The sequence below is a fragment of the Chaetura pelagica genome, unplaced genomic scaffold, assembly GCF_000747805.2.
Source record: "Chaetura pelagica isolate M959 unplaced genomic scaffold, ChaPel_1.0 scaffold40, whole genome shotgun sequence".
NCBI lineage: Eukaryota > Metazoa > Chordata > Aves > Apodiformes > Apodidae > Chaetura > Chaetura pelagica.
This window is the reverse complement of record NW_009952160.1, coordinates 210409-225880: the sequence shown is the minus strand read 5'-3', so window position 1 is coordinate 225880 and position 15472 is coordinate 210409. Positions and strand designations below refer to the sequence as shown.

The window sequence follows — 15472 nt, the reverse complement described above, 5'->3', positions numbered from 1 at the left end:
AACATGTAAATACAGGTATGTCCAAGTTTGCAAATAAACTGCCTGTAGTTCCTTACAAGCAACGTACTTGGATTACATAATACAAATGCGAGGGTAGACAGAAATGTCAGTGAACTAAATACATGCTATCTGAAACACTGGAATTATGGATTTTAATTACAGCACTATCATATCACTCAGATAAGGAAGTAAGAACAATTACATGTTGCAGACTCCATGCTACTTACTAGCAGCACTCTCTTAAAGCAGATCTGGAAAAATCAGAAACAAAACAAAAATTATATTTACAGAAGAAAAATTTCATTGAGTTTCATTGTTATCATCCATTTAACTCAAATTACTGTACTAAAATCATGTCAGGAAGGCATAAACAATTCAGTAACAAAATATATGCCTAGCTTTGTTATTGTTCACAAGAATTGCAGCTGTAGCCAAAGAATTTTGATTTCCCTTTGCATTCTGTTTTTAATATTTAGCATTTCTTTGGATTTTCCTAAAAGCATCTCTTCCCCGATAAACAACAAGTTACTGAATGCTAAGGTTTTCTACTTTGAACCTGGCCTCAAGCAAAGGTCTCAGGGACTGACAGCACTGAACACCAGCAACATGCATTTAGCTTCAGGGATGTTTTTCATGTCTCATTCTAAGGAGCAGGAAGGACTGGTGAGCAAAGCTCCTAGGCTGGAGCAACAGGCAGATTTTTCACAGTGTCTTCTAAGGCAATTGTGGAAGGGGAAAGTGATCCTGAAGATTTCTTTTTCTCTTTTCTACCACAGTGATCTAGTCAAAAGTATACAATACCATTCATATAGTGGGATGGATAGAAGACTTCTTTTCTTCAAACAGACTGCAGAAAACCCACATATAACATATTTAGGGAGCCCTGGGATAGCACATGGTGCTATTACGAAAAGAAGGAGACAGGTTTCACATTATCCATGCAAATAGATCTGCTGGCTTAAAGTACAGCCATTACATTCTGCACGTTATTTCATCATATGGCAGTTGTCAGCCTGACCAATCCTGAAATGCTTTTAAACTGAAATCTCTCTGCTGTGTAGCTAGAATACCATCATGATACCAAATCAATTTAGCAAATAAGAAACGGGGGGCGGGGGTTGGCCTATGGCTTCTAGCATTTTTCAAAACATCACGTGCAGATCTTCTTTACTGTTGATTATAAGTGATCTTTTACTCTGTTCAAAAAGGCAAAGTTCAGATTATCTTGTGAAAGAAAGTTTGTTTTGGAGTTAGTGATTTGAAGAGTGTTCTCAGAGTTAAGAAGTCCATTATTTACCTTTTTTTTTTTTTTTTTTTTTTTTAACTGATAAATCATCAAATGCCTTTTACAAGTACTGAAAACTTTTTAGTGTGCACAAAGCACATGCTTTCAGCTGGTGCTCAATTAACACCCCTTCAATAAGAACATAATTTACACTAATATATAAAGAACACGATGCCTACAACCAAGCTTTCCAGAAATACTGCAACCAATTGTGGAACAAGAAAAAAAACCCAAAACCAAACTTAGAAAAGGCACAGGACTGGGTTGCATGAGACCTTTACTGTTTTGATAAACACTGTGGTGCCACTGAATGATAAAAACAAGAATGATTAAACTGAATTACTAAGCTATATAAATAATTACAATTTAATGAGGAAGAAATCAGATTGTTTAAAAAATGTATGATGATTCTTTATGAGCCTGGGGACAGATCAGTAGGATGGGCTGGAACAGCATAGAAAGACTAAAAAAAATAAACATCTCAATTTGACAGATCTGTGGGAGATTTGCCCTCATACATAAAGATTTCACAAGAGCTCTTAGGGATGATTCACATTTCCACTGGCTTATAGGCACGCCCAGTGCCTTAAAGGTGACACCTCTTCAAACTGATTTGAAATATTAGCCCCCTGGATGGTGCCAGCTGAAATTGGAGCAAGCGACCTTTCAGCAAATGTCGCAGTTCAGCCCCTGAGCAGGGCTGTAGGTAGGTAGTACTGCAGTGGGAATTGAAGGCAGATGTTCTGACAAACCCTCTTGCCTGGCATCAGTTGGTGGGGTAAGTTCTGGAAAGGGGGGCTGTGCAAGGAGGCTGAAGAATAGTTCCCCCCACTTGTAGCTACACAGCTGTGCCATTCACATGTGGCCCTGCGTATTACAGATAGAAAGAAAATGCAGCTCAAAATGTGAAAATTTCCTACTAGTAAAATGTTAGCCTACAGGCAAAACCAAAACACTTGAAACTGATCTAGCAAACACAGGCAGTATTGCCTTTCCTTCTATAACCTTTACCCTATGCCAGTATAGTCCCTTAAAAATAGATATATGCAGCCCAGGGATTGCTGAAGAGGTTGAAGGGTGGAATACAGCCGAGGAACCAACTAGACAAAAATGTCTGCTGTGGGTACTGCTTATTAAGTTGCGTGAACAGATTAGTGAAGTAGTGTAATCCAAACTGATATATGGAAAGCCAGAAAAAAGCTGTAAGAGCTTCCAACTATTCTCTGCTTAGTATATTAAATAGAAAATTGCATCCAGCTATGGCTCTGGGCACAGCCTGAATTAAAAACTTAAGGATCTAAAAAAGTTGAGCATGACAACAGTCACACACTTTTCCTCTAGGAGCAGCACCCAGAACTTCAGAGGGGTTTAGAGAACTTCTCAGCATGCTGCCTGCTGTAGCTGATTCAGTGAGCTTGGAGCCTTTTAACATGTTGTGGGGTGTGTGCCAGATCAAGCAGGGAAGGAAATGCGCTGGATAGGAATATGCAATTCCTTTGGGAAGTGTTTCGGTGTGCAAGGTAGGCATCTTCAGCCACTCCTATCACCTTCACTCCTTATAAAAAATGAAGAGAGACTTGCTTGTTTCTTTTGAAATCACATCAAAAAGACAAAAACAGATGCAAAGACCGCATTTTTTTCTTCTTTTGCAAAGGCAAGAGCAGGACCATATGCCAGTGATTAGCTGCTCACATGAAGAGGCAGAGGAAGCCACACTGGTGCAGGCACAAGAGCAGTCTGTGAAGAAAAGCCCGGGCCACAGGAGTCCCCCAGATCTCCCACCACTTGCTGTCCAGTGAAGTCCTCTCCCCTGTCACGGCACAGTGCTCAGCCCTGGGGCCAGTAAACCTGCTCCTCCCAGCCTAGCCCCTAGGCTGGCAACAAGGGCATCACACTGGGAGATGTTGCTTTGAGCCTTCTCCCAGCAGGGCATTAATCAGAAATTAGGCAGCATGAGGCAGGGTTGATGTTTGTGGGATGCCTGATTTTGCAAGTATGTATCAGACAAAGTATGTATGCCATGGCCTGCTAGTTTCCCCGAGCAGAGTTTGGCCACAGATGAGCCAGATGCTGCCTGGGGCCAGAGTTAGGGCCCTTGCATGGTGAAAAGCAAGTGTACAAGCAGAACAATAGCTCACTGGAGATGGTTGCCAGGACTGTCCCAATCCTTTAAGGTCCCAGAAATCCCTGTCTTCACTAAGAAAGCCCCATCAGAAGCAGCACTTTCAGCAGAAATCAGGCCATGCAGTCCCTGCCAGAAAGGCCTTGTCCCCTGTCACTTTGGAGAACAGACACAAATATACACCCAATTAAGGTTTGCCAGTATGTCTTCAAATACACCAAACACAACCAGTAATCAGAACATGGGGTTTTTTGTGTATGACTCCTCAGGGACCATGCCCTTTGCATCACCATCTTAAGACCCCCCCACAGTCTTTTACTCTCTCTTTACCAGAAGAACCAAGTTCGGACGGGCTGTCTGCACTGATGAATGCAAAACCCTCAGACAGGCAGGTTTACAGCTCATTGCACCCATAGACAGGGGCTCCCAGACCACTCACTGTGTGTCTCAGACCATGGCTTGTCCCAAACCAGTGGCAGTCTACCCAACAGTAACATTCACTTTTTCCTTTGAGTTTGGCAAAGGTGAGTGGTCCATGAGAAATGTCAAAGATTTGCAGACTTTGACTGATTAAAAAAGTCACTGCCATGAACTGTACCCAGACAGGTGGACAGCCCTCCTAGCTCCCAGGCACCCATGTTGTGTTCCCAGAAGCATGCCCTGAAGCATGTTAAATGTCATTATGCTTCATGGTGTTCACAATTTTTCTTCTGCTTGTGAAGCAGAATCCTTTTCCACGGTAATGCACACTCCCAAAGTAATACAAAGAACACCCAGTGGTGGTTACTAACACTGTACAGGTTCATTGTTTCATCAAGCAAGCAGGTTAATTTCTGGCAAAGACAGCCAGCTCTTCACAGCAGAGTGGTACCAAGCTGTCTACACATGTTCTTTCTCCAATTCAAAATAAACCTTCAAAGCATCATTTTCCATCCTTGTGTTACTAAATCTGACAGAGTACCAACTGGCAATATTAACAGTGTGTGTCAGAATTAACATACACTAGGACACATGTTTCACAAATGTTAATTCTCAGTCAGAAGAAGTCCAGACTGAAGTACAGCAATTTCTTGGGCTTAGAAAAAATGTGTGAAGGTGTCCATGTTAGCATTTCTACTTACTGTCAAAGAGCTAGAGACTCGTCACACTCACTGGAAGAGATTGCTGAGTCTTCCCCTCAAGCATTTTGGAAGATTATAGAGTCAGATATTCTGGTGACAGTCTGTAGCTTTCCTGAGAAGCTACGACTTCCCCTAGTTATTGAATTCAGCACAATATTTCCTTGTAGTACAGTATCTTTTGTGTAATCACAAATGATAAAAGCAAACATATTTTTCCCTTGCTTTTACTTTTAATGCTTCCTTTAATGCAACATTTTAATACCTGTCATTCCACAATACAATTACACAAGATTTCACTTAAAAAAAATCTTATGAAAATATGGCTCATTTGCTATCTTGCTACAGAGAGTTCTATCTTGCAGTACTGCAGTATGTTATTTGGTTCAGCTGTAAGACATTTATCCCCATCTGTACAGTGACTCCAGCAGGCTTTCTTTACTTAGCTGAATGCTTCTTGACTATCTCAAGGTACTCCTTCACATCGTCAGGAGATCCCAAGACAACAGGGACTCTTTGGTGGATATCCTCAGGGACTATATCCAGTATTGATTGCTGCCCAGTTGTTGCTACTCCCCCAGCCTTCTCAATAACAAAAGCCATAGGATTGCATTCATAGAGCAGTCTCAGCTAGAAGACAAAAATCAAAATGGTAAGGTCAGCTGAGGGAAAGCTGACAATTGTTAAATGTAAATGTATTTGGCATTTGATTTTAAACCAATCAACACTCCAAGTACTCTGTATTTGATATAAACCTTGACTCAAGAATGAAATTGTGTGGATGTTTCTCTTAAACGAAACAGAGTGAATGCTGGATATGCCCAATTTAAGTGCTTCATAGCTCATGCATTGTGCTCCTTACACAGAGATAAAGCTCGTATGTAAGATACAACCTTTAACAAGGCAGTAGACCACACAGGCCTGTGTAAAAGAAAGAAAAACATTGCCCCTGAGTGTTCTATTAGGTTTTTCTAATGAATAACTGCATCTTATCTGCAACCTGAAGCAATAATTTACAGACAATTACAAAAGAGATGAAAGGTCTTTGCTGAATAAACACTCCCCTTGTCAGCCTGTACCTGTGTGATCTTCCCTGACTGACTGTTGACCTGGCAGAGGCAGTCAGGCATAGTTCCTCCAGATGAGGCAATGTTACCAAGCACAAGATGCACATGTTTTTTTCATTCAGCAGAGCTTCGCATAAGGGGTGCACTATGTTTAGGCTTTTTACATGCTAGCTTGTAACAGGAATCTCAGAGTAGTGTGTGTTATTCGTATTGCTTTGTAATTTTTCATGTGGCTGGGGCCAGCACAGTTTCCTCTGAGATGGTACAGTGAAGCCTCTTTGAACAGCACATCCCCTGGTACATTCCATAATCTGAACATATAAAGAGGTATATATATATATAAAGGGTATAAAGAGAAGTGGGTGCAGTTCAAATAGGCTACCAGCAGCCCTACAATAGGTGTCTGACAACGATTTGCTGCCACTTGTGACAGTGTGTAAAGGGTGTCCATACCTGCACACCAGAGGTGCAAGCTACCAAGTTATAAAACACATGTTCTGCAATTAAAATACCAATCTGCAACACCTAGATAATGTAACATTTTCTATAATTGGGCTTATTTGCATTTACCTTTCCTTTGGGACTTTTGGAGTTAGCAGGATACAGAAAGATTCCTCCATAGACCAGTGTGCGATGCACATCAGCCACCATAGATCCTATGTACCTCCCACCATATGGTGAACTGCCATCCTACAGAAAGACATTTAAATCAATGCAACTTTTGAGTACACCAGGTTAATCTTATGCCCCTGACTCCTTCATATTGTGATTAATTTATAATATTGAGTGTTTTTTGAGAAAATTTCATTTTCCTCTTTATTTTCTAATTGGGAAAATCCAAGGAAAAGGACTGAGAGAAGGTTTCAGGATAGATTAATGGTAGTGTCAGCAACAGAAAATGCATGCCAGCTCTCAATCAGAGATCTAACCCTTGGAAAACACTGCATTTCTAGCAGCAAAAAGATTAAGTGGTAAGAATTGATGCTAGGTTTTTAGTTTTGTAGCAGAAAAAAATATCAAGGATCAAAAGAAGCAATCTTTCCTTCTTCTACTACTTTTTTTTTTTGCTAAGGAAAGGTTAATAGTTGGCTATGGGTATTAATTTCTTTATTATACGCTAAAGAATACATTTTAATATCTAAATAACACCTTAAGCCTGGCAAGATGCCAGATGAAAACACTAGTCCTGTTCAAAGCATGATCAGGAAGTCAGTAAGAGAGACAAGAGAGACTTAACCATAGTATATGTTTGCATTTCATTGTTGACATAGTATCTCTGGTGATGACATGCGTAAGGCATGAGAACAGGCATGATTTTTATGGGCACTCCTTACAGCTTCAGGCCTCCTGACACCAGAAGGCTGCACAACCACAAAGTGGACTTTTTCAGGTGAGAGACTCCCTCAGGGTCCAGCTTGTGTCACCTCTGAGCAGTGACCCACTGCCATCTGCACCCAGCTTTCCCTCTACTCTGACACTGCAGTGTGGAAGTAGCAATCTAACAAACTTTTTAATCAAATTTCTTCATCGCCAGATGCAACTCCCTGTCCACTTGACTACCAATCACCCAGTTTTGCCTCCAGCACCATGACTGAGGACCCCAGCCAGGAAGGAAGATAAAATAAAAATAATAATAATAATTAAATAAATAAATAAATAAATAAAAGAGGTGCAGTGCAGTATTGAAGGATGGTGAAATATCCGGTCTCGTCAACTGTGGCTCTAATTATCAGTCCTACATGAAGATAAATTTTCAAATACACAAGAAAGGAAAACAAGCTAAGACCAGTACATATGACAGTGAGGATGGTAAAGCTGGAAATTAGGAGTGTTGCTTGTCACCAGAAAATTTTTTTGAAACAGCATCTTTTACCTCAGGGAATTTCTTCTTTTTGAGATATTCTGTGACTGCAGGATCGAAGTATTTAGCATATCCTTCATTGAGACTGTAGATATTTCCCTTCTTTTTGATTTTCACATCCCTGTCAACCAAAATGAATTCTCCAATTGCCTAACAATAAGAAAGAAAAACTATTTGTTAACATTAATTGCTTGTTTATTGACAAGCTAAGTTAAAAAACAATCATATACACAATTTACAAATAATTTACCACTGCTGCCACTTTCTTTAATAATTCAGTACCTACGAAAAAGTGGCAGTCTAGATGTGAAGGGTTTTTTATCCATGAAACACAGAGCAAGCATGAATCCTGGGGTCATGCAAGCTTCTTCCTTCCCAGCTCTCTCTCACTTTTCTATGCCAAGAAATGCTGTTGTTTGTACATTTGTTTAGTTCTCCACTCTTCTGCTAGATTTAAAACAGAAGTATTACTCTCAGGAGTTTGGAAACTGAGAGTGCCGGTTGAAGCAATGCATTAACATCTTCAAATAGCTATGGACATAAAAAAGTTCCAGTGTATTCCATTAGCTTGGGCTAATTGGAAGCCTCAAGTCAAGAGAGTTAAACTCTGTAACCAAGAGCTGGTCTGTTTATTTTCTCTACAGTAGATTTCCCAATGAGTGTTAAAATAAACAAAATAATATATACGCATGCTCCAAGTTAAATCTGGTCTCTGCATATAGACAAAAATACATGCAGCTACTTTAAGTTAAGTTGCTACTTAACAGGGAGCATCAAATTGTATTTCCTGTTGCTTGCTCACTACAGGCTCTAAAAAATTAACACTGGCAGGTGGCACAGCTTGACTAACTGACTGCAAACAAACAGGTCACTAGAGCAAACTACATTCTGCTATGATCGCTATGACTTTCATTTGAAAACCATATGGTCAGTGCATGCTACAACATCAAACATGCCCACACATGTCACTTACTCTTTCACACATCACGGTGGGATCTGAAAACACAGAAGGAGGTTAAATATTTCTGCTTCTCTGGTATACTAAGGTCCTAGCATTAAGGAAAATACAAACGAGTCTTTAAGGGCATTCTGCACTCCAGAAAGCAGTTCACCTTAAGTATCATATGATTTGGCACATCCTGTGTATTTGCGTCACTAACTCATCTGTCCTCCCATTGTTGAGGCACAGATAGCACTGCTATAGTGGGCAGGCAAAACACAAAAATCTCTTGACATTACTGCTGGTCGGTTATTAAGTGTACTTCATTTCTCCATGTTAGCTTGGAAATTGCTCCATTGTTTGATTTTTTGGGGGACAAACAGTTTTTATAGATGGTTATATCCCTTATAAAGAAACAGTGGAAGAGAAGACATTCTCACCGGATCCAGCATGAAACAGTTGACACCTCCAGCAGAAGTGGCCAGTACCAACATTGTGGCACTCCCATAGAGGGCATAACCAGCTGCCACAAGGTTACGCCCAGGCTGTAAAGCATCTTTCCCAGAAGGTTCATCAGGGGACACCTAGGATAAAAAGGAGCATAGTCAACTTCACTTTGTTTCCATAGTTGGTACATAACGGGTCTCTCTGGGATAGGAATGGTCTTCTACTCTATACGCATGCATGAGGTGGCACAAATGCTTCCATGACCCACAACTGAGATTCCTATTGAACACACTAATACAAATTACATGGAGACAAACACATTGATCTATAAATGCTCCTGTATAAGCCTAGTTGGAATGCAGGAAGCAGGAAAGGATTAAAGAGATAATATGGAGGTCTGTACCTCTTTGTAGGCGATGATGAACACAGCTCAGATGAAAATTCAGAGGCACAGTTGAAAAGCAAGCAATGAAATATGACTCATGGAGTTCACACCTGATCAAAAGTACTTGGGATTCTTTTTGTTTTCTTTTGCTTCGCACAAAAATGAAGCTGGAAATACTGACTTTGGGATGTATGACAATATACAAAAGATGATTGAGGTGGACGATTGGGTGTGTTTTCTCTGACTTACTTTTCCCCCATCTTATGACACGTAACTCCAGTATTTCAAGTTCCTTCAGACAAGTTTTCTGCCTTTCAGAGTGAATTAGACACTTCAAATGTACATGCCATGTTTCAGCTCTGCTTTGTGTTTGAAGCCTGTCCTCAGGGTAACAGGACTTGTTAGTGCAGAGAACAAGACGCAGAAAGCACATTCCCCAACACATGGTATTTTGTCTCAGGATATATATTAACGAAATCTAAGACCTGATTTGTTTCTAAAGGGTAATTCCTTTAGCTGGCTAATTAAATATTGGCCAGACTTCCATGTACATATGGGTATCTCATCTTCTAAGAGGGTAAAGCAAATCCTTCATAATTGTTTTACACAAGTGTCTGTTAAATAACAGATTTAACTTAGAGCTGGTCCTGAAAGTCTATTTCACAAACAAGTTTAGTCAGACTTTATTAAGTCTTCACATGCAATTATATTTCATCAAAAGGTGCACAATAATAGGTTTTTCTTTCCTACATGAAAGCATTTTACCTTCCTATAGATGGCAAAGATGGTCCCAATGGAAACAAGACAGTCAATGTTTGATGAGCCATCTAGAGGGTCTATGCAGACAATGTATTTGCCCTGGAACACACAGAAGAGGGAACGATTAGTGACATTATTTACCCACTTCCTCCAAACAAAAATACTTCAGTAGGTAAATTTTCTCAGAGACTTTCAAAACAATATAAACAGAAATACTTCGACAGATTGCAAAGGAACTTAATTAAAATGTTAGAAATTCTTTGGCACAGGTTTTGTTTTTCATTACAATTGTGTGATTTACACCACAGCATAAGCTAAGAAATCTTTAAAGTAAGAAGTAGATGATGACATGGAAAAGATGAACTTTTCGTACACAATTTTGAGTAGTAAAGAAAAAAAAAAGAGAGAGACTACTTTTTCTTTATTAGTTTAGCTTCATCTATTTAATTAATGCTGATCCATTTTGACAGACATCTCAAAATATCTATCATTTAGGCTACATTTTTCACCTCTAAAAAAAGCAACTTTCTGAATTATAAGGAAAAAGACAAATGAAGAAAATCAGTCTTTTTCATGTAGAGCTAAAATTAGAGAGATGAGTAAGGCCTTTAACACCTGACATGCATATATTATACATTTCATATCTCTGAATGGACAGATGTTCAGAAATTACTTTGGTAAGTCTGTGATCTTACCCTGGGTTTTTGTGAGTTTCCTCCCCCCACAGAAAAAGAATGGTCCCTGCCTACTGCTATATTAAGGATTCCTGCAGGTATAGGAAATTGCCAGTATAGGGAAAACAGCTGAATCAATTGTACCTTTTAAATAGCTTGTTTTCCCCTTATTTTATCCACAGTCATTTTGGTAATGATGTGTAACAAGAGTGTTTGTTCATTTTTAATTTTATTAGAATCATAGAATAGTGGGAGTTGGATGGGGCCTTTAATGGTCATCTACTGCAACCCGACCGCCATGAGCAGGAACATCTTCAAGTAGATCACGTTGCTCAGAGCTCCATCCAACCTGACTTTGCATCTTTCCAGGGGGGGCACCTCTAGGCAACCTGTTCCAGGGTTTCACCACCCTCATTGTAAAGAATTTCTTTGTGGCATCTAGTTTAAATCTACCGTCTTTTAATTTAAAACCATCACCCCTTCTGCTGTCACTACCAGCTCTGCTGCCATGAAACTTCTTTAAGTCCAGTATCGCTCTGCTCCATAGGTACAAATTGTGGGTAGGAATTTTGCTAAAAACACCATAATAGCTCACATTTTGTATAGAAAACCATTAGCACTGAGCTTCGTTCAGTGGTATTTGAGGATCTAAAATAATATTAGTTCAGATCTAGAGTAATGTTTGTTCATCCAATGCCTATAAAATAATGCTGAAGATTTCTCAGCAGAGGGAGAGAGAACTGCTTTGACAAGGTGAATATTATTGTACTTTCTAAATTATGTTTTAGTTGTTTGTTTTCACAAAATTTTTACTCAGATTTTTACATGATCACACCAAAATGTCAGTTAGAAAAAAGGAACCATCATTCAACAAGCTCATGCAGACTTGCGAATAATAATAATTAAGTAAAAAATATTTTAATTTCATTGTTGCTAGGTCCTTCATGGGCTTCAAGGAGAATTTGCCTAAATTAAAGAACTCTAAATTTGACCTACACATAGAGCTCCTTAGCGTCCTACTGACAAAGCTACTTTACAAAAGAGCTTGACTGACTCAAAGCATAGTTCCAGAGATCAGATGGAATAAAGAAGAAATGTTTTCCCCACAATTAAGAAAAGCTGGGGGGAAAGAATGTGGGGATGAATAACAGAGAAAAAAATAAAACCAACAAACATCAGTCCTGAAGTAACAGGAAGGACAAATGTTGACTCACTCTCTCCACCCATCCCCCACTCCCTTTCATTTGCCAATACAGGGAAGTAGCTCTTTTCTGAATTTTTTAGTTCAGTTTCAGTTTCTCAGATCTGAAGCGATGCACCTGTAAAGGCTGATTTGAAATCAAGAAAGGAGAACCTTTAGAGCTACTAACCCGTTTTTCAGCTTCCACTATCACAGCATCTTTGTTTTCTTCTGACACAATAACACATGTACTGAAGGATGACTTGAGCATGTTAATCACCAGGTCATTGGAAAGGATGTCCAACTTCTTTACTTGATCTCCTGTCACATTGGTAGACCCAGCAATTCCATAGCTAAAGCATTGGCAAGAGAGAGCATTCTGTGAGAAAGGGGCACAAACATATTTCAAAGCACCTTGTTTCTGGCAACCTTGTATTTGTAAAACTTCTTGTAAAACAAGCAGCACTTTTGGATAATATGGCAGTTCTGCAAGCCTGTTTCTTTGTTTATTGCCCAGTAGATTTGTGCTGACACCTGTTAACATAAGCTGTGCTGGCAAATGTAGAAGACACTGAAAATGAGGAACACAAAGCCATCATCTTGCAATAGTTTCTAAACTATAGGCAAACATAGCCAGAGCAAGTTATGAAAGCTGAATTACAAAAATTGTATTATTTAATGAGCTCTTAACTTTAAGACCTAAATACTGCTCCTGAATTCTAGGCTACAATACTATAGCAATACTCTAAAAGAGAAGGCTTCATTAGACTAAATCTGATGACACTAGTTAGGCTAGAGCTTCCTATATAATTTGCTCCTGGTTAGCAATATGATGTACAAATTGCAGTAGAAACACTTTGCTCACAGATAAATCAACAGTTGTAATGGTTCAATGTTTTCAGTACCGATTATAAGTAGTAAATATTTCCTTTGGAATAAAAGTAAGAAATACAAATACAAAACACTAACAAAACCCTGCCAGCTAATCAGAATCAAACCATCTGGCATCAAGAAGTACCAGGAGACCTTGTGATAAGTGATTTTGAAAGCATGCAAAACAGAGAAAGAAGTTCAGCTCTTATAAGAAAAAAGAACAATGGCCAGATCTGCACAAATTCCGATGACTCATGTACTTCAGCTAGGATTCATTGATTAGGCTGAATACTGGTCTTTCAGGTTTTTGTAGTAACACTGAACACACTACTTGGAATGTTCTGCATTTCTTTATCTTAATGCATGAGACAAAGAGACCTGGCATAATTCTCTTTCTATCTCTGCTACAGTAGCTTGAACATTTTTCTGGAAGAGTGAAAGTGCTTTTCAAATACAATGTACTTTGAACAACGTGCTTGTGAGCAGACGAACAAGTCCTTATCTTCAGAGACAGCAGCTACAGCTCTTGACACCTGGTCTGCTGGGAAGTCCCAGGACTGTGCCCTGCACAGAGCCTGTACCTGAGGAGGGACTTCAGGACAGCAGTGCGCATACAGTTGAGGCTGGGAGAAGATCCAGAGAAATGGAACCTTGCTCACGTTTCCTGAGAGCCACACAAAATCCCACCACCAGTTATAACACACAGGCCCACAGTGAGAGATGGACCACTCAGGGAGTCTGAAGCTGCCTACCCCAGCACTGGTGGGAGTTAAGTCCACTGTAGGGGACTGTACCAGATCAGGAGCCTGTGGGCAGCTGTCAACAGGCACACATGTAGGACAGCTAAGGAGTGGTGCCTTAGACTGTTATGAATCAGGTCACAGGTGGGAAACCCTGGTCATTATTTGTAGACACATGAAAGGGATAGCACATAGTGATTAAAAAACTATCACAATTATATCAATCTGAAGTCATAAAGTGGAGGATTTTTAGTGTATCTTACAGTTGATTATATTTTATTAACTTCCAAAACCAAAATTTCAGTTCTCTGATACATTTTGTAATAAATTATACTTTGCATTGCCAGAGACCTTTTGCTTATGACATTTTTGACGACATGGTTTTGACATGGGCCATGTCAGGTTTGTAGCAGCAAATTCATTTTCTCTCTACTACATTTTCCATTAAGTAATGAAGCATCATGTCTAAAGCCTCAATCAGCAGACAATTTGACTTACTAACAATATGTAAAATATTTAGGGCATTAGTTACCTGCAACCACTTAAAATTATTTAATATTCCAAGAGTCGTAACTTCTTTCTGATGCATGTCCAGAGCAACTGCCCTCTGACTGGCTCTCTACAGTCACTTCTGCTCCAAACCAATGCTCTTTCTAAAAGCCTTAGACATCCAAAGCCTCATATAGAAACTTAGGTTGCTATCATGCAACAAGGAGAAAACTCCACTGAATTTGATTAAATGCCTCATAGCATAAGCAGGTGCTTTGATATGAATTTACAGACTACAGTGAAGAATAACTGAGCCATATTTTGGCAGGCTTTCTCTTTCAGTCTGTTCATTTGGTCTTCTGGTTCAAAGCACCCAAAACTGCTGAGGGCTCACATGAAGGTCTATCAGCAGCGGCCATCTGCCAAGGACGGCATTAAAAAACTATCACAATTATATCAATCTGAAGTCATAAAGTGGAGGATTTTTAGTGTATCTTACAGTTGATTATATTTTATTAACTTCCAAAACCAAAATTTCAGTTCTCTGATACATTTTGTAATAAATTATACTTTGCATTGCCAGAGACCTTTTGCTTATGACATTTTTGACGACATGGTTTTGACATGGGCCATGTCAGGTTTGTAGCAGCAAATTCATTTTCTCTCTACTACATTTTCCATTAAGTAATGAAGCATCATGTCTAAAGCCTCAATCAGCAGACAATTTGACTTACTAACAATATGTAAAATATTTAGGGCATTAGTTACCTGCAACCACTTAAAATTATTTAATATTCCAAGAGTCGTAACTTCTTTCTGATGCATGTCCAGAGCAACTGCCCTCTGACTGGCTCTCTACAGTCACTTCTGCTCCAAACCAATGCTCTTTCTAAAAGCCTTAGACATCCAAAGCCTCATATAGAAACTTAGGTTGCTATCATGCAACAAGGAGAAAACTCCACTGAATTTGATTAAATGCCTCATAGCATAAGCAGGTGCTTTGATATGAATTTACAGACTACAGTGAAGAATAACTGAGCCATATTTTGGCAGGCTTTCTCTTTCAGTCTGTTCATTTGGTCTTCTGGTTCAAAGCACCCAAAACTGCTGAGGGCTCACATGAAGGTCTATCAGCAGCGGCCATCTGCCAAGGACGGCAGGACATGACATTAAAAAGTCATAGGATCCATTAAGAGTCCGAGATCTAAAGGAGTTAAGGGTAGCTGCTAGGTGCAAGGGTGCATGCAACCCTAGAGACCCGCCTTTCGGGGACACCTCCCCTCCCCATCGCCCCGGGGGCGCCAGGATCCCCTGGACCCTCAGGGATGCGGGCAGGTGTGCGATGCTCCCGGGTTCCCCCTCTCCCACCTCATCCCCCGCCTCCACTGCTCCTCCCCGGGACGTACAGGTTGGCGATTCCCGCTTTCCGGACGGCGGTGGAAATGGCTTTGATGGCCGTGCAAAGGGAATTGAGGAGCTGCGTGAACTCCCCCGTGCCTTTCGCCCGCCTGCCTTCCTCCATCACGAAGCGG

At 40.0% G+C, this 15472-nt stretch overlaps 1 protein-coding gene across 1 annotated transcript; it reads right to left on the bottom strand.

Annotated features, from left to right (window-relative positions):
* Positions 1-4745: 4745 nt before the first annotated feature.
* Positions 4746-15471, bottom strand: FBP1 (fructose-1,6-bisphosphatase 1; the record flags this gene model as incomplete). The annotated part of the gene is made up of 7 exons (XM_010007218.1): positions 4746-5155; positions 6163-6282; positions 7466-7603; positions 8834-8977; positions 9991-10083; positions 12029-12191; positions 15347-15471. Coding segments are annotated over 7 exons (975 nt in total), but the record flags the coding sequence as incomplete, so codon positions are not given.
* Position 15472: the final 1 nt, after the last annotated feature.